Genomic DNA, 19,648 nt, shown 5'->3' on the forward strand with positions numbered 1-19,648 from the left:
GGGACAGGAGAGCAGGAGCTGTGTTGTCTTTAGAGGTGAATTTGGCTCTGGTTAAACTAGCAAACACATGCAGATGAAGTCTGGATTAGGAACAGGACAGGACCACCAACACTAAAATGTTATTTCCGAGCACTTAGAGCACTGAGCTGTCAGGGAGAATGAGAACCCAGGATCTGGTGCTGTCTTGCTTCCTGTGTGCCAGTTGGCTGTGCTATGGCCAGACAGCTTTATTCCCTCTTGACATATAAGGATTTTCAAGGCCTGTGACTTCTCAGATGTGGCACACGTAGACACTCATGGAACCAAAGACAGAAGCCAGAGCTGCTGATTCCTGGTCTCATGTCAGATCCATTCTCTCTAATTACAGAGTCATAATGGTGAAGGGGGATGATGACATCCAAGGACAACCACAGGGCCTCCCTCTCAACACTGGCGAGAACCAGATTCCTCCCACTAGTGCTGTAGCTTCCAGCGGAGTTCTGGAAGCTGATTAAAGAGAAGACCAGAAATAATGGGCAATTAAAAGCCTTATAAAAAAGAAAAATGCTCTCGTCAAACCTACCGAAGCGTCTCCGTGGCTGGACGTGGGGGAGGCACTGGAGACTGCTGGCTGCAGGGGTCACTTGTGCCAGAGGCTGGGGGAAGTGTGCAGAGGGACTGGGGCTGGTCCCCAGGGGGCAAAGTGGGGAGACGGGTTAGCAGTGCACTTCCCAGGTAGGGCAGCCAGTGAGTATAAGGCTAAAGGACGCCTTCTGCTTGGTGAACCAGTGGCATAAGGACCAAAGGGGACTGAGGGGGAGAAACACACACAGAAGAGACAGAACCCACCACCAAGTGAGGCAGAAGGAGCGGGTCTCGCCACTGGCCAGGTCCTTGGCTATTCAGAATACTCCAGGAGGGGTAGTTGGAAGGAGCTCAGCAGAGTCTTGGGTCCAGATAATGCACGCAGTTAGCTGCTTTAGGGTCCTTTACCTTCTGGGGTACCCTGGGCACCATCCCCAACTGGAGATCATGGGAGGTAATTGGATGGCTACAGGTAGGCTGAGTGTAGGTTCAGCCCCCAGATGCTTAAATTCTGATAGCTCTCTGAGTCACGAGGCTGCACCCCCAAACCTTTGGGGGCACCTCCCTACCCAGGGGATCCTCACAGCCTCTAGTCCATAGCTGAGGCTTCTGCTCCCACCTTGCTCCCCACAGGGCTTCTCCTTTGAATGCTCAAGAGGCTGTTTTGGAAAAACCCCTGAAGGGACACAGACTGCTTCCTTTTGCGTTCCTGTTCCACCAATCTAAGACTCCCTGAAGCTGGGGTGGTGGTGGTGGAGGGGGTGTTGTAATGGGGCACTAAAGTAACAGAAATGAGGCAGGCAGGGGTGGGGTGGGGAGGGTTGGGGTGGGAAGAGGAGCTCACCACTGTGGGTAATCATCCAACAGATTCATCTCATTATCTGGGCCAAGTTTCATTCACTAGTTCCGTTCCCTATCTTGTTTACTTTTTTCTCTGTTGTGCTCTTTCACTTCGATGCTCAGTAAGCCTATCGACCGTTTCCTGTGGCCAGGGTTGTCCCAGGTGAAAAGAGACACTCTGGATGAAGACTGAGACACAGTGTCTTCTATCAAGGAAATCGCATCTTAGTTGGTAATAAACAATTTCAAAACCCAGTGAACGTTCATGCTGAGTAGGAGCAAGTTGAGGGGGGGAGGGGGTTGGGATCCTAGGCATGGGGCTGAGCAGAGCTAAGGGGGTAGGAGGAGAAGCCAGGGAGATGTCTTTAGAGGAGGGCTGAACCGGTGCTGGTTCCTCAATAGGGGTGCGCCCCCACCAAAAAAATACAAGGTGCTTGTATTTAATGCAATGTTTATAACACGCATTAAAAATATTATTTGTTGTTTATCTGAAGTTCAGTATTAGCTAAGCATCCTGTATTTTTATTTGCTAAATCTGGTAACCCTAGTTCCTGATGAATATATAAGAATTAGCTCAGTAAATAGTGAGATGGGAGGGAAAGGTATTCCTGCAGAAGGAACAGCATGTGGAAAGACCTGGAGGTGAGGGATCACATGCTTCATTTATAGAACTGAACAGTGTCCAATGGCTGGAGTATGGAGTGCAAGAGGGAAGTGAGGGAGTGGAGAGAATGCACCCAACTGTCATATCATTGTTGAGAGTGTGCTAAGCATCAGGCTCACTGTGAAGGTCCAGGGTGCTGTTGTTGGCCAGGCAGACACAGCTTCTGCTCTCAGGGAGCTCACAGTTCAGCAGCTGAGGAGCGGTGAGATGAGAACAGAGAAGGTCATGCACTATGGAAGTTGTAGCTGGGGACATCAGCCTGGCTGGGAGGTCAGGAGAGGCCTCCCTGAGTAGGTGATAATATGCTGAAGGCCAGGGAGACAGACATCCTGAGAGCTTGGGGGAGAGTGTTCCAGGCTAAGGGAATAGCATAGCAGAGGCCTTGAAGTGAAAAAAACTTGCAGTGGGTCCCAGATACCAAAATGCAGCCAAAGGGACTGGGGCCCCCAGAGAGAAAGAGAAAGGGAGAGGAGGCTGGACAAGGGGGCAGAGGCCAGATCACACTGGAGGGGATTTGGGGTGGATCCTGAAGGCAGTAGGAGCCATGGAAGGAGTTTAAAGCAGGCAGGGTGACATACCAGTTTTGTGTTTTAAAAGGTGACTCATACTGGAGAGAGGAGGGCAGATGGACAGTTGGGGTGGGCAGAGAGAATGAGGGAGGCCAGAGAGGGGCTACTGCAGATGTCCAGGATGGACAAGTGGGTGGCTTGGCCCAGTGCGATGGTGGTGGAGATGGAGGGAGAAGGAGCGGTAGACCCAGGCTGCACTGAGGAGGAAGACTTGGCAGGGCTGGAGTATCTGGCACTGGGAGTCGAGGGGTGGGAGGAGCAGCCATGACTCAAAGCTTCTGGGATGGACAGATGGGAGGATGGTGGTACCATTTGCTGAGCTGAGCTGGGGACTTGGAAGGTTTGGGGGTGGTGAGGTGAGGGGGTTTAGGTTTGCACATGTTGAAGGTGAGGAGGCTGGTGGTGGAGCATTGGAGGATAGACTGTAAAGGCAGAGAAAATGCAGGCAGCTGGCCAGAGCTGTGATCAAAGCTCTCCTCTCACACTTGGCTATGTGGCCTGGAACAATGACTTCACTTCTCTTTGCCTTAGTTTTCTGATCTGTACCTGGGATATGTGGGTAGTCTGCACTCAAAGTTGTTATGCGGTTGTGGTGGGAAGCCTCCAAGATAACCCCAATGATTGTCACCTCTTGGTATTCATGTCCTCGTGAATGTCCTCGTAACTCTCAAGTTGTAATAGGGCTGGTCTCCGAGACCATGAGACTATGGGTATGTCACTTTGAAGGTTAGAAAAATGTTGTGGCTTCTTGTTCTCGGTTAAATCACTCACTTTGGGGAATGTCAGCTGCCATGTTGTCAGGAGAGGCGCATATGAAGAGGACCTACTGCATCTTGCTAGAAACGGCATGAGTGAGCTTAGATGCTAACCTTCCAGCCCAGCCAAGCCTCCAGCTGACTGCAGACTGCATCTAGACTGCAAGATCTGCTGCCTACCTAATCCACTTGCAAATTCTTAACTCACAGAAACTGAGATAAGAAATATTTGCTGTTTTAAGCCCTTATGTGTTGGGTAATTTATTATGTGGCAGTAGAGGACTAACCCAGAGGGTAAAAGCACATAGTACAGTCCCTGGTACATAGTTGGGGCTGTAGGATGTGCAGCATCTGTAGGTCTGGAATCAAGGACAGAGGCCTAGGCTGAAGGTACGAGTTTGGGAACCTTTTGGTTTAGAGACAATAATGGAATCCGTGGAGGAGCCTGAGCCAGCCCACAGAGAGGAGGAGTCAGAGCAGAGACAATGACCTTGGCCAGAAGCCTGGGCATGAGGGATGGGTAAGCCCAGGGAGGAGTGTCTCCATGAGTGAGAGGAGGCACTGGAAAGGAAGGAGGAAAACCAAAATAGGGATCCGCAGAGGCTGTCTATTAGAGGGTGTGGTCTAACTATCACCCAGGGAGGCCAGATGGGGAGATCTGAGGAGATTCTTTTGAATTCAGCAACAAGATTTCTAGTGGCCCTACAAATGCTGCTTAGGAGGAGAGATAGGCCCTGAGGCCAGGCTGAATATTGTGGGTTGAGGTGTCTGTATAAATGCTTTTCACTTCCAAGCTCTAAACCAAGATGGTTTACAGGAGAAACCTATAAGGAAATCCAAACTCCAAGTCTTACAGAAGCTGCTATAGTGAAGCGACAAACATTTCTTAATTTATTTTATGAGGCTTATGTAACTTTGACAGTAAAACCACACATGGAGAAAATAAGAGAGGAAAATAGTAAACATATTGCATTCATGAGTATGGACACAAAAACCCTAAGTAAAATATTAGCAAACAGCATGCAGCACTATATTGAAAAAATAATACATCGTCAAGGTAAGTTTATTCCAGGAATTCATTGATGTTTTAATACAATAAAATCCACAATTGTAACTTATTACATTAGGGTGAAAAATCCCACATTTGATACATTTCAACACCCATTCACAACACAGCACAATAGTGCTTCCTTCAACAAAGCATCTCGATAATAGGTCCCTCAATAAAGGGTATCTATCAAAAATCTACAACAAACAAATACCATATTCAATGGTAACATGTTAGAAACAGTCAAGAATAGGATAGAAATATTCACTATCATTACTATAATTCAACATTTTGCTGGAGATTTTAGTCAGTACAGTAAAACAAGGAAAAGGAAATGAAGACTCTGAATATTTACACAGAAAATTCAAGAGAGCCTATAAACTTAGAACTAAAAAAGAGCTCAAGTCTGCAAAATACAAGATTATTATATAAAAACCAATTGCATTTTAATAACCACCAATCAATACATTGTAAAATATAAATTTGAAAATATAATTTATAATAGCAATAAAAACTTTGAGACATGTAAGAATAGTTTTGTGAAAACCACTGACATCCTGGCTGGTATGGCTCACTGGATTGAGTGCCAGCTTGCAAACCAAAGGGTCTCGAGTTCAATTCCAAACTAGGGCACATGCCCCCATTATAGGACAGGTCCTCAGTGGGGAGTTCGCGAGAGGCAACCACACACTGATGTTTCTCTCCCTCTCTTTCTCCCACCCTTCTGCTCGCTCTAAAAATCTTTTAAAAAAAGAAAAGAAAAAAATCACTGGCAAAGTTAATTCCACTCAGTTGGTTTTTAAAAAGATTTTATTTTATTTTTTAAGATTGTATTTATTTACTTTTGGAGAGTGGGGAAGGGAGGGAGAAAGAGAGGGAGAGATGCCCCCAACTGGGGACTTGGCCCACAACACAGGCATGTGCCAGCCCCCAGGGTCAGGGTTGAACCGGCAGCCTTTCAGTTTGAAGGCAGGTGCTCAAACCACTGAGCCACATGAGCTTCACTCCACTCAGTTTTTAGTTGGGGAAATGGGAAATAGAAACTCTGAGACAGGAAACGACTGGGAGACACCAGTAAGCCAGGAGCAGATCTGGATTTTTCAGTGGCACCAAATCCTAGGGATCTCTGTGTTGGATAATTTTAATATTGTCTTTCTTTTTTTTAAGAGTGTATTTATTTATTTTTAGAGCGAGGGGAAGGGAAGGAGAGAGGGGGAGAGAAACACCATTGTGTGGTTGCTTCTCCATGCCCCCTGCCAGGGACCTGGCCTGCAACCCAGGCATGTGCCCTGACTGGGAATTGAACTGTGACCTCCTGTTTCTCAGGTCTGCGCTCAATCCACTGAGCCACACCAGCCAGGGCTGATATTGTCCTTCTTGCAGAAAAAATAAACACCTCTGATGTTTAATAGTTTCCTGATTATAAATTCAATATTGATTCTAGAAAATTTAGAAGAACATTAAGAAGTGGTAAATAACTACATTTCCATCCTACTATCTAGAGAACTATGATTAATGATTTTCTGTATTAAAAAATATTTGTCTAGTATATTTTTGCTATAAATAAAATTAGGATTATATCATGTATACCATTTTGTGCTCCGCTTATTTTCTCACACATTTTCCAGTAAACTCACCTAGTATGTTAAATGTGATAATGTAGCACTCTATTATGCTGATGAAGCATATGCCACTTATTTAACCTATTAATGTGAGTTTTCGGAGAAAAACCAAGTATCAGATATGACTGTGATCATATGATAGAAGTTAAAGCCCAGCCAGCTCATGCACATGCAGACACAAAACACAAGTAAGTTTCTAAGGCCAGTGGTTATCTTGGTGGAGAAGGGGAAATGGCAAAATATATATCTGGTACCACCAAGAAAGGAAGAGACAGATCTGGTTAGCAGGAGCAAATGGGATTTTGAAGGAATCTCTTCTTGGAGACCAATTAGTTCCAAGGCTTTTACGTAATTCCCCACCTTTTGCAGTTCTGGCTCATTTCCTGGTGAAATGAGGACAATACGGTGCCCAGACTCAAGTAGGGCCAGCGCCTTTTGGCCTCAGAGCCTTTGTACTGGTCATTTTTTTTCTGCTAAAGTCAGCTCTGTCCTTCTCCCCATCTGGCTGCCCATGTTGGCCCTTCAGGCCTGGCTGCCCTTCCCTGTCTCGTCCACCAAGCCTGATAGGTGACCTTATTAGAGTCGACTCCCCCCCCAACAGCCACTCTAGGGGGTGCTCTGCTACAAGCCCAGTGTCCAGGTCTTTCTTGGCTTTGCATCTAAAGCAGAGGTCCTGTCCCGTTATTCCCTATGCAATTCCTTTAATCAGACATCTCCCAACATATCATAAACTTGTCATGATTTTGTTTCTTGGGTCTTGTCTGTTTTCTCTTCTACTTAGGACCCCTTCCATCTTGATGGCCGTTGGACCCCTTAGGCTTAGCATGTGGTCCGGACACCACACAGGTTCGTGAGAAAACAAGAATAGGTCTGAGGACGCGCACAGAGAAAACTGCGGGAGGACTGGGCTGATCCCAAATTGCAGGCGGAGGCAGGACTTACGCGGGTTCTAGGTGGGGCCTAGAGCTTGGGGGCGGGTTCTCGGGGGCGGGACTGGAGCTCGGGGCTGCGACGGAGCCGGACGGACTACGGTTCCGCCTGCCTGAGCTCTGCGGAGTTCCTCCAGCCCACGGCCCTCTGGCCTCTGGCACGCGCCGTCTTTAGGGGGCGCGCGCGCTCGTGGCGCCGCGGCTCTGCTGGGAGGCGCCTCCCGCTCCCGGCGGCTGGAGCCGCAACTCCGGGAGCGGGATCAGTCGTCCCCTCTGCCGCTGCCGTCGCCGCCGCCCCTGGGCGCGGGCTCGCTCGTCCTTGCGCTCCGGCTCTCCGGCCGCCGGTGTCTCCCGGCCCGGCCGCCGCCGCCTTGCAGTGAGTGGGGGCGGGCCGGGGGATTAGGGGCCCCGGGGCTCGGGAGGGCCGGGCCGGAGGAGAAGCCCGCGAGGAGCGGCAGGGGAAGCGCGGTTGAGGTGAATCGGGCGGTGGCGGGGCCGCGCTGAGGGGACCGAGTGGAGCCCGAGCGGCGCGCTCCGGGGCTGGCACGGGCCCACGGCGGGCTTCCCGAAGCGGAGTGGCCGGGCTTGGGCGGGGATTCCGGGGCCAGCCGGGAGGGGACGTGTGTTGTCGGCGGACCCCGGTTCGGGCTTCGGTGCGCTCCTCCTGCCCGGGCCGGAGCATCTCCGGTCCCATGCTGGGGCCGGCCGGATCGAGGTGGGGGGACTTCGTCTGCGGGGCAGTAGCGAGGCACCGCCCGGCCGGGGACACCTGGAGGTGTGCTCGAAAATGCTTGTTTGGGGGGTGGTGCTTATTAGCCACCGTTTGCGGTAATTTGAAGCTTGCGGTAGGGCTTCTGAGCCCTGCCTCAGGGGATTTTTCTGCCCCAGGGAGACGCAGCTGAGTTTTTTAATGCTCAGATTTGTGTGTGTCATGGCATTTTTAATGCTTGATGTCAGAAGTGATAAATGGCCGCGGTTCTGGGGAGCCTCTGAAGCACCTGCCGGGCTGACGGTGGTGGAGGCTGTGTCTCAGCGTAGGACGGGAGAAATGAAACAGACCCTGTTCGGCTATTCTGCTGAAGTTACCAAGTTTCTGTCTAACTATACCAGTTCCAGAACGAATTGATATATCCAATTTTAGGACTTAGTGATAGATGAGGTTTGGGTGCAGAGAGACCCTGGGTGACCTGGTTTGGCTAAGAATGTTTGGGGTAGCCTAAATATCTTACCATTTCCCGTTGGCATGTTCATCTTTTAGCTGTCACCAATGCCCGAGTACATGAATGATTCCAGGAGAGGAAAGAGCTAGGGGAAGCACAGGCCTGATGTTTTCAAATGGACAAGTGTGTATCTAGGAAAAGGAAAATCTTTTTACCTACAGTGTTGGTAGGGTGAGAAAACTTGCTCTTTGATTGAGAACCATCCATCCACACTAATACTTCATTTTGTGTAATGCCATGGATATAGAGACTGAGTGGTCAGGGCGGTTATAGATGCTGTTCCTAAGGTTTGTGTGATTTGAATTTTCGTAAATAGTATTGAAACCAAAGCATTACTACATAAAGGGGTCCTAGAGCGGATCTTTCTATGAATCCCTCAAGGGGTTTTAGGTTTTTATATGTGGATTCTATTTAAGTGGAATACACATGTCTATTTGGATTCATCTTTACTGTGGAGATAATCCTGAGTCATGCTTTCGAGAAGTTCTTTCTGTGGTCAAGAGCTCTGATGTCTGGCGGTCTCTGTAAAAGCTGGATGCTTGCTTCCCTGTACCTGTAGTTCTCTCTTCTGGAGCCCTGGGGCAAGGGAGAATGAAGAGGTCTTTTCTTTGCTATTTGTCCTGTCTTCATACCAGTGCTCTAAATTACTTGTGTTCATGCTCTCAAGTTTCTCAATTTACCACAGAAATTTTGTTTATACTGCCACTCGTATTTTCCTATTTGTTTAATACTGGCCAGTTTACAAATGGTTTTCTATTCATGATCTTGCTTATTTTCTCCTTTTCTGCAGAGAAGCAGCTGGGCATAAAGAGTGATTTAATCAGGGTTTCATAAGTAGAATTGGAGCAGAAAGAGATACAGATCTTCACCCATTCTCTTTCCTCTGTGCTGGCCTGCACGTGACTGCAGAGCCTTAGTTCTGACCTGTTACCCTGTAGGTCACTTGTTGTCTTGGTATTGTGCCTAAGTGGTATTACTGCTTTTGGGAAGGTAGCATTATCTTGTTTTATCCTGCAGAAACTGAGTGGGTGTAAGAGGAATTTAATCATTTTGTGACTATTTGTGATAACTCTTTAGTATTAAAGTCAATTTTTAACTTAGCCTTTCTTCTAGACCATGTGGAGAGAAGAGAGAGAAAAAAGAATGTTATAGGAAAAAAAAAAACAAACCATTCCTTTAGAGGTATAGTTAAGGATAACCTAACATCACAGTCACATTCTCCTGTGTGCCTGGCTACTTGTGCCAGCCTGTATGTGACTGTTAGCCCAAAACACTCCTTTAGATGTCGCTGAACTAGTTACTATAAAAAGTATTTCACTTTCAAACTCCCACATTTCAAGAACAGAGAAATTCAGTACAAAGGTAATTCGAAGGTATGTATAGATGAAGTTTATTGAGTCTCCGGAATGCAAGGCACAAAGAATAGAGTAGAAAGGCATTTTATTTCCTTCTTCCCTTTCTCTTTTCTTCTTTGCTTTTTATAACGCGGAACACTTCAGGAACCTGTGTGTCATCCTGGAGCAGGGGCCATGTAATCTTCTCTATATTGCTTCAATTTGAAGTGAGCCCTAGAAAGGCATTTTAAAAGAGCTACCTGGAAACTTTGAAAAGGCAGTAGCTATAGGTTTTTATTATTTATTCAAGTTTGGAGGCTTGTGTATTGCAGTGGATAGGTTGTTATGCAGGAGTAGAATTTTTGCCCCAGAGAATTCTTAGTCTGTACCTGAAATAATAAACCCAGGATATTTGTGTTCAATTAGTTCATCATAACCGTGATGCCTGTAATTGCCATTCTGCAGTAGTGAGGAACATGGCTTTCAGGAGTTTTTCTTTAAGGTATTAACTTGTTTATTTGTGCATTTTCCAGATTTGCTACTTTGGAAAATTCTTAGGAATATTTGTGTTCAATTAGTTCATCATAACCGTGACGCCTGTAATTGCCATTCTGCAGTAGTGAGGAAAATGGCTTTCAGGAGTTTTTCTTTAAGGTATTAACTTGTTTATTTGTGCGTTTTCCAGATTTGCTACTTTGGAAAATTCTTAGGAAGTTTTCTTAAGACTTTTATAAATTCTTTAGCATTTTTTTCTTAATTTAATTATCTGCTAACAGAATTTATACATTAACCTTTGAAGCTTAAGTGGGGCTGAAAACAGTGTTTTTCAGTACTGTTATATTTTTGGATTCCTCACCCAGTTGTTGCCACAAGAATTTTATTTGGGCTAAAGGTCATATTTTTTCCAGGTGAACTGATTTTACAAGGCCTAGAGCCTTTTTTTGAACTGTATAATTATGCTTGATTTTTTCATTGTTACCCTCATAATCTCCATTCCTGGCAAATTTTCTGAAATACTAGGTTTTTCTTTGTTTTCATCAGTAAAAGAAGCCCATTTGATGCCCATTTCAAAATCTCCTTCTGCTGCTTGTCTTTGGTCATTTAACTCCTCATTAAGCCCTCCACTGGAGACTGTGCCAGAAGGGAAAAAGATGAAAAGCAAATAAATCATTTTCTAATTGTTAGCAGCTCTGGAAAATTATTTAGAAGAGATTGAAGCTATTCTGGAAATTCTTTTGGATTATGTTCTATTTCATTCATCTGCACTCTCTCTGAGATGTTCCTGATAGTTATCAATTCAGAGGCTGATTACTCAGCTATTGAAAGACCAGAATGTTCCTGCTTTTTTTGGTTTGTTTCTTGCTGTATCTAAGCATTTCCATAGAGGATATTTAATAGAAGTAAGGAATAGAGATAAAATTTAAACTAATCAATATTATTTTTTCCCTTGAAACTTTTTAGTGAACAGTTTGATTTGGGGGGGTAGTTTAGTCAGTCATTGGTATTGAAAGTGAATAATAGTAATTTCATTTTCTTTTGATGTACCTTGCACACAAGTGCAAGGAGGCTTGGGTTGCTTTTTTAAGAAACATGGGTTTATATAGATTACCATAATTGCTCTCTTGAATTATTAAGCTTGAGGTTTCATTACATCTTTGTACGGGAACAGAACCTTGGCTTTTTCTGTGGAACAGATTCAGGGGCATCATCTAATTTCTTTTTTATGATTGCTCAAGAAGTTATGTTGTTTTGATTTAGCAGTGAAAAAGAAACACAAAAAGGATTACTAGTGGACACACATTGCATAACAGCTATAACACGAATGATGTCTGGTTTCTTCCCTTGTCTTTCTTTGGTCCCCCATTTTTCATTCAACCATTTCGATATTCATGTGTTGGGGTTCCTCCCTTATAAACAGGACAGCAGCCTTCAGTCACACTAGTGAGTAGCTTCTTGCTGTTTTTGCCTCTGGAATTTTTACGAACTCATGACCGCTCACTTAGACTGAGTTACTTACTGTTAAATTTGTAAATAAAACCCTACAAGATGGATAGGGTTAATAGATAGTTGTTGTAGGGGGTCTAAAGTTAATCCTTTCAGTTTCTTGTTTCTTGGGTTCTGTTTCTTTCAGTTTCCACAGAAGAAAGGGATTTATGGAAAGATCTAAACTAGGAATCAGCAAATCCAAGTTCTTAATCCGTTGCTTTACATCTGTGGGGCCTAGAGCAAGTCACTTATCCATTACTTCTTTAAAATGGAGACAGTAATTCATGCTCTGCTTGCTGTATCAGGGATGTTATGTGTGTGTGAGAGAGGAAGGCCCCCTCCTCTTTTACCTGAAATGTTTCTTCATTCTAGAGTCCCTCTCAGGTTGTCCAGATATTCCTGCTGAGGTCTACTGAGCGAGATCTTCCCAGAAGTCCTCCGTTTTTCCCACATGGAACTGCTCTTGCTCTTTCTTCCAGAGAGCCTCTGCTAGTCTATCTGTATAGAAGTGCTATACAAACAGCACTTTTGAATTGTGTTCTGTACTTCAGGCATTGCATGTTGCCTTTCTTCATAGATTGAAAGCTCCACGAGGGCAGGGATTTGTACCTTTCCTGTTTCTGTGTATCCACATAGCACATAATGTTTATTGACTTTCAGTAAATATTGGTTGACTGAATTATTTTTGAGGTTGTCAGGAATGAATACTTTGGGAGGTAAGAAGATGCCAAAGATGAGCATCTTACCAAAACTTTTGGATGACTGACCTTTTAAAGTGTTACTTATCTGTCTGATAATACTTACCTGTCTGTTTTATCAGTTAATTATCTGTCAGATAATACTTATCTGTCTGTTTTATCAGTTATTGAATAAAAATTGCTAAAGCCATTTTTGGTTCTCTTTACTTCAGATACTGTTTGTGAGGAATGAAAGCTTGTCAAACAGCCCTGAATTTGACATTGGTTCTACTTCTCCCCCTCTAGCATGTGGAGGCCTATCTATATCCATACCCAGCTGCTGAGTGTGGAGAATAAAAACTGACTGCGTGTCGTTTGGTCCACATTCTAGCTTGTTTGCTTTGAAGAATTTTCTAGGTGAAGAAATAGATGCTTCAGGGTCTGATTTCAGCCCATGCTGTGCTATGCAAATGTTCTCTACATGCCTGAGTGACCTTTTGAGAAAGAGCCTTTGTGATCTTCTGTAGCCAGGGCCTGTTCTGGGAATAGTGTGCCAGATTCCTGTGAAATGGGAAAAATGAATCTGTTTAAAGATCACGAAAAAAAGCCAATGCTTTTCCTGGGTAAATACTGGTAAGTCCATGTTCCTTACTGTCTCTTGTCAGAGCTTTTGAAATTTGCTTTCCTGGTTAATTTGGGGAATGATGTGTGTGCGAGGGTACTGACTAAAGCTATTCAGTAGCTGGGACTCTGTTGAAGTAATTTGGAATTGCAGGTCAATTCAGACTGGCATCATTAGTATCTGGGTGTTTATCAGCGTCTTCAGCCTGGCTCTCCCTGAGTGCCAGCTGAGTGACTTTCAAACAGATTTGTAAGGTTCTTTTTTGCCCCAAATTGTGCTCTAATGGTTTGACATTTAAATTATTTTCTATTTGTTTTGATTATTGTATAACATGACATGTATTAGTATTAAAAGTATAATTAGTTTTTTATGTTATGAAATAAATACCATTCTGGTGTATTTCTCTTGCAAAGCAGTACTGGTGTCTTGGAGGTTTATAGTTTTTAATGCTTTTACCAAGATGTTTAGTTTGTATAGGTGAAATGCTGATGAAGAAAAGTGTTTTTTCTTCCTTTCTTGTACCTAGCCTTTTTGATAAGGATCATGATAAGTAGAAGGATAAAGTTGTAGAGTTAATCATAATGTTCTACTATAGCAATTCTAAAAATTGAATTTTCAGAGAAGATAGGTATGATCTGAATGACTAGTTTGCTGCTGGGTTCTTCCTCTTCTAAGCATAGGATAATTCTTTCTCTGTAGAGTTTGGTGGAAACCCCAAAAATATATTCTATTTTTTGCCAATCTGCCAAAAAATAGGTATAATTTTGATTCATTCATATTGGATGGCTGTTGTTGTATTGTCTGTTGTCTTTTTTTGCCAGTCTGAGGGAAAAGAGGTCAGTGTCCCTGACTAACTGGCCAGGTACCGCATGTTTTAACAACTCATGCTGCACATCATTTGAAAATTGCTGCCCTAGAGAAATGCTTTCTTCTTCAGATCTCTGCCCTGTAGCAGTTTTTTTTTTAATAACGATTTTATTTATTTCTTTTTAGAGAGAGGGGAAGGGAAGGAGAAAAAGAGGGAGAGAAACACCGGTGTGAGAGATGTAAACGGGCTGCCTCTCGCATGCCCCCAACTGGGGACCTGGCCTGCAAACCAGTCATGCCCCCTGAGTGGGAATTGAACTGGTAACTTTTTGGTTAGCAGGCCAGTTATCAGTCCACTGAAGCCACACCACCCAGGACTGCCCTGTGGCAGTTTTTAATTGAGCAAAAATGAGTAGTTTTCTGGTGTTTTGCCTGACCTGTGGGGTGTAAAAACCTTCTCTGTCTTCATAGTTACATGCGCTGTCATGTCTTTTCTTCTCCCCAAGTTTCCCTGGAACCTGGGCTCCCCAGACGCTGCGCTGGAGCAGATGGATAATGGAGACTGGGGCTATATGGTAAGAGGCCTCTGCAGGTGCATTTTGAAGGTTGTCAAATTATTTTTTTATGTCTTTACCCCTTCTGATGTATTCTTAGGTACAATACTGTATATCTTGTAAAAGTGAAAATTATTGGTGCAACCCCCCATTAATTAGTTTAGAATGTATTTGGGGGGTGTTTTTTTGTTTGGTTTGGTGTTTTTATGTAAACAAACTCAGTTTGGACTCTCAAAGTAACTTTATAATTAATCACTTATTTGAGAGAGATCATGATTTTTTTGGTCTTTAAAATTGCTCTGAACACCCTTCATAGAGCAGTCTATGAAAAGGGTTTAGTAGGTAATGGTACAGCGGACATTTCCTTGTGGTTTGGGAGGTTAACCATTGAGAAGGTGCCACTCCTCCCACTTTCTTTACATATGTGTGTACTTTCTTTACATATGTATGGTATGTGTCTTCCTGTAATTCTTTGCCTTTGGTAAGAAATATTTTACTTGCCTAGTACTTTGTCCATCTGTCCGTATTAATGTTTTCTTAAATATGATTTCTGAAACTGAAGGTATATATTATTTAGAGAAGCTTGCTTTTCAAAACTAAAGGCCAGATTGCAACATTAATGTTACAAAAGTGAATACACTGTCAGATTTTGAAATTGAAAGTTGCTGGTATATGAAATTGGGTTAACCAAACTGTGTATTTTAACTTGGTATTTGCCACTGTTATTGCCATGAAAAAGTTGTGAAGATTATGTCTGCACAAATTTTTATCTTTAAAATAAATTTCGTGATTTCCCCCCCATTTATTTTTAAATTTAAGATTTTATTTATTTATTTATCTTTAGAAGGGAAGGAGAGAGGGAGAGAAACATCAATGTATGGTTGCCTTTCGTGCGTCCCCTGCTGGGAGTTGTCCTGCAGGGAACCGGCCTGCAACCCAGGCATGTGCCCTGACTGGGAATTGAACTGCAATCCTGTGGTTCGCAGGCCCGCGCTCCCCCCCCCATTTTTGATGAGGGAGAAACAAAAGAAATATCAAAAGTAGATTCTTTTCATTATCAAATCATTTTTTGCCTATTTTATGTCAAATTGAGTTAATAAAAATGAAAGTTTCTTTTAAATGGAAACACTTATATTAGTTTATTTTAGTTTGACCTTTGTCTTTCCATAATACACTGTATTTTGCCGTGTATAATGTACACTATTTTGTCCAAATTTGGGGTGTGCATCATGCATGGGTAGCACCTGCAATGCCTTGTGTCTGTTGTGTTTTGTAGCTTTGTTACATAAAAGTTCTTGTACTGTAATATGTTCAAAAATAAATGCTGAAATTCCTTTTTAATACCAAAAACAAGTATCTATATATAAATAAATAATTGAATTTAAAAAATAAAACGAAAGGTTTTTTTCCCCTGAAAGTTTGGGCCAAAAACATGGGTACGCATTATACATGACAGAATATGGTGCTCTGCTTCTCTTTAGATACTGGGCTCGAAATTAAATGGCTTTGGAAGTCAAGCTCCTGTTTCTTAGTATGTCTTTAAAGAATTAGATTTATCCCTTTTTTCCCTATTGAAAGCATATGTTTGATCCCTGCATCTAGGTGGATTTAATCACTGAAAATAAAGCTGTTTTGCATAATAGGATTGATAAATAACTTATAGCCCCAAGGAATCTTTTGCTTTGCTTGTTATCATTTTTCTTAATTTGTCAAAGTTAGAATTTTAAAACTTTTAGGTGACTAATCATTTTTTTAAAAAATTTCAGATGACTGACCCAGTCACGTTAAATGTAGGTGGACACTTGTACACAACGTCCCTCACCACATTGACGCGATACCCAGATTCCATGCTTGGAGCTATGTTTGGGGGGGACTTCCCCACAGCTCGAGACCCTCAAGGCAATTACTTCATTGATCGAGATGGACCTCTTTTCAGATATGTCCTCAACTTCTTAAGAACTTCAGAGTTGACCTTACCCCTGGATTTTAAGGAATTTGATCTGCTTCGGAAGGAAGCAGATTTTTATCAAATTGAGCCCTTGATTCAGTGTCTCAATGACCCTAAGCCTTTGTATCCTATGGATACTTTTGAAGAAGTTGTGGAGCTATCTAGTACTCGGAAGCTTTCTAAGTACTCCAATCCAGTAGCTGTCATCATAACCCAATTAACCATCACCACCAAGGTCCATTCCTTACTAGAAGGGATCTCAAACTATTTTACCAAGTGGAATAAGCACATGATGGATACCAGAGACTGCCAGGTTTCCTTCACTTTTGGACCCTGTGATTACCACCAGGAAGTTTCTCTGCGGGTCCACCTGATGGAATATATCACAAAACAAGGCTTCACGATCCGCAACACCCGGGTGCATCACATGAGCGAGCGGGCCAATGAGAACACAGTGGAGCACAACTGGACTTTCTGTAGGTTGGCCCGGAAGACAGATGATTGATCTCTAACCCTGGGAAAAGTTTCTGGATACTGACTCTCCAGTAGATGGAAAAGACTGATTTTTTTTTTTTTTTTAAATCACAGTGTGGGATTTAAGAAAATTTTTTTTTGTATTTATTTGCAGGCATTGAAGACCAGAAGGAAGTTTTGTGCTTTAGCAGAATCCTCTATGTTTTGTTCACTTTGCCCTGAGTATGCATGTGCCTGTTCAGAGCCTCCAGATACCTTTTTTATAAAAAGAAGTCTGAAATTATTATGGTATATAATCTACCCTTAACAGAGCTTTTTTCCCCTTATTATTACAGTGCTAAAATGAGTTCTGATTAGATAGTCCCTAGCTCAACTTGAAGACTAAAAAATGCAGGAATGAAAGAATAAACAGAGTACTCATGATGCTTTTGACAAAAATCAAAACATCATGCAGGGTGACCTAGTTTCCAGACCAATAAGCTGTATCGTAATATTAAAGGAAAACTGTTCTAATCATTTAAAGGTACTTGTTAAGTACTGCTTTTTACAGTTATGACAACTGTTTCTTTCTATGCATATGAATCAAGCAACCAAATATCTGTAGCCATGGAAATGTCTGACTAGAAATATTTATATTGGATTCTGAATACAAAATGTCCCTGTGGTAGACATCTTAACTTCTTGTGCCTGGTGCAGTAATAATTCCCAAGTGTACTGTCTACCAGGAAAAAAAAGAACTAATAAAAAGTAAAATAGAAAAATTGGGTTTGTATTTGTGACTGTTGTTATGTTGTTACTTATGGGGGAAAATCATTCCTTGTCTAAAGTATGCCTTGTTTGTTTTAAGTACCAGTATACACTACCTAGTCACACTGGTATTTGATTCAGGAGGTCTCGGTGGAACCTTAGGATATGGTTTATAGAACTTTGCTGTGTTTTTAAACCAGGAACAGATGAGATTACTAATTTTTTCTAAAAGAGTACAATTTGAACAGTGAACATACTGTTTGACAAATTTTGTCAAATTTATGTTGAGGATTAAAGGTTTTTCTTCAATAATCCGCCATTTGTCATGGTTCTGAACATGACCCTTATCTTAACTTTGTGTTGAATATGGGGACAAACTGACTTTTCAGCTATCTTATTCTCTTATATTATGGTGACCCAGAAGTGTATTTTATTATTAAAGTTATTTCTGAGGAGAAGAAATAAACTGCAGCAAATGAAGGATCTGGAATAGTTGGAGATAGGTGTTCGTTTATTTGTTTCGCTGTAGTCTTTCTTTGTGTGGTTCATTTGATTCTGTTTCTTGGAAGTTACTCACAGGGAGGGTTATGTTAACTACAGTAAGACTTGCTAGTTGCTAGAACACCTTCTGAAAGGAAGTCTGGCAGTATCTTCCTCCTTCTATGGGAGGAAAGTGCTAAGGCTGTGTGCCCTAAGGCAGATCACTCTTTTTTCCTCCGAGATTCTGCCTCTGAAAGGAGAATGAAAACACCTTTGTCCATTTTTGCCAGTCTCTAGAAAATTTATTTAAGATCTGACAAATGACTATCATTCAGAAACCTATGGTTACCCCTCTTTCAAACTAAAATTCCATAATGTTATTGGCAGGTTACTGTAGTTTCAGTAAAAATACCAGTATAAGGTTATATTTTTAGAAAATTGCCTCCTACTTTAAGCTGATTAATGGTTACCTTAAAAAAAAAAAACACCCGAGCCTCTTATGTGTTGTTAAGGTAGCTGAGGTGAACGTGAGATAAAATTATTTGATTTGAAAACCGGTATGGAAATGAGAATATTATTTGCCCTTCCAAGGTTTTACAAGTTAAAACTTATGAGGTCTCTTCCTTGTCCAGTTTACTGGAGATAAGTTTGCTTTTGGTAAATTTTCCCAGATTTATTAATTAACAACTGAATAATCATTTATACAAGTTAATTAGGAAAAGTAGCCAGCTAAGATATTTTGCAATTTAATTTGTCTGGTGGCATTTAATTTTGAGTGTTTTATATGCTGAGGCAACTGAAAATGACATGAAAAATGTAGCTTGAGTATATTTGGGTAATTTAACACAATTATTTCTTTTATTCATTTTAATTTTTTGTGGAAGAGTTGATTTTAAAATAATTGATACTTAGTTGCAGTCTTAGGGCTGTACAATATATTGGGTTACACCAAGTATAGGCCCTTTTGGAGAAGGGTTGTGTTGTGCGTTTGTGTGTCCTTTTAAATTCTTGGAAAAGTGTGTGTTATAGATACAAATAATAACTAATGAGTCCCTGCCATTTAACAAAGTATATGCTACAATTAGATAGTGCTACTATGTTTTATTGCGGGAAATTTCAAACACATTTAGAAGAGAGGATAGCTTAAACACCCATGTACCCATTGACTAACATCAACAACTATTCACTCACCCCCTTTTTTCCCATGGATTATTTTGAAATAAATCACAGGTATTTCATTCACTTCAGACTCTCTAGAAGGTAATGACTCTAAAAAGTACACATTTATGTCCTTCAAAATTTTAATGATATGTATGCCATACTACCATTATCACATACTGGTGCTTCTTGAATGCTGTTGATTATCTTATAGCTTGGATCCCCAACTTTGTAGTAGTGGTCTTAGATATTTCTCATAGGCAGGGTTCCCCTGTTTGTAGAAAGAAGTGCATTATTAAGACAGAATATATGTGCTAGAATTAATAGCTTAATTTCAGATTGTTTTGAGTTTCAAAATTAATATTATATAAGATCCTTAATTTAAAAAATTATTTTTAAAATTCATTTTGTGTGAACATATGGAGAAACATTTTTTTGAAAGTGCATCCTTCATTTTCTTAAGCAGATTTTAAATTGTGGGTACAGGTGGCCAATTGAAAAAGACAGTTATCATTTGCTTTTGGAATTTAATACAAATAAAGAGCTCAACTCCTTGAGGCTCTTTGAAATTGAACATTAACCATAAACCAAGGAATGAGAAAGTGGAATTAAGTAAAGTAAGTAAAATTCTGTGTCAGAATAGGTTCTCC

General features: G+C 42.0%; 2 protein-coding genes and 1 pseudogene across 13 annotated transcripts in view; 1 reads left to right on the forward strand and 2 right to left on the reverse strand.

Moving 5' to 3' along the window:
• The first annotated feature begins 7,141 nt into the window (after nt 1-7,141).
• On the forward strand, nt 7,142-17,374 carry KCTD6 (potassium channel tetramerization domain containing 6). Of its 10 annotated transcripts, none has more exons than XM_037040795.1 (4): nt 7,142-7,367; nt 12,515-12,841; nt 14,109-14,212; nt 15,958-17,374. In XM_037040795.1, the coding sequence occupies exons 3-4, from the start codon at nt 14,123-14,125 to the stop codon at nt 16,642-16,644; spliced, it is 777 nt and encodes a 258-aa protein (XP_036896690.1). In that variant the 5' UTR covers nt 7,142-7,367; nt 12,515-12,841; nt 14,109-14,122; the 3' UTR covers nt 16,645-17,374. The 10 variants fall into 10 exon arrangements, with proteins under 10 accessions (XP_036896690.1, XP_036896692.1, XP_036896695.1 ...); XM_037040794.1 differs by lacking the exon at nt 7,142-7,367 and adding an exon at nt 7,377-7,465; XM_037040796.1 differs by lacking the exon at nt 7,142-7,367 and adding an exon at nt 7,386-7,465 and having other exon boundaries at nt 12,736-12,841.
• On the reverse strand, nt 9,691-9,789 carry LOC118983732 (uncharacterized; annotated as a pseudogene).
• Nucleotides 17,375-18,921: 1,547 nt separating the features above from the next.
• Nucleotides 18,922-19,648, reverse strand: part of ACOX2 (acyl-CoA oxidase 2) — a 31,791-nt gene continuing 31,064 nt past the window's right edge. For all 3 annotated transcript variants that reach the window (XM_037040791.1, XM_037040790.1, XM_037040789.1), the window contains one exon: nt 18,922-19,269. In XM_037040791.1, the coding sequence (XP_036896686.1) occupies nt 19,207-19,269 (63 nt within the window). In that variant the 3' untranslated portion in view covers nt 18,922-19,206. The remainder of the gene's footprint in view (nt 19,270-19,648) is intronic.

This window comes from Sturnira hondurensis, unplaced genomic scaffold (assembly GCF_014824575.4).
Source record: "Sturnira hondurensis isolate 20B ecotype Veracruz unplaced genomic scaffold, ASM1482457v3 Scaffold0002840, whole genome shotgun sequence".
NCBI lineage: Eukaryota > Metazoa > Chordata > Mammalia > Chiroptera > Phyllostomidae > Sturnira > Sturnira hondurensis.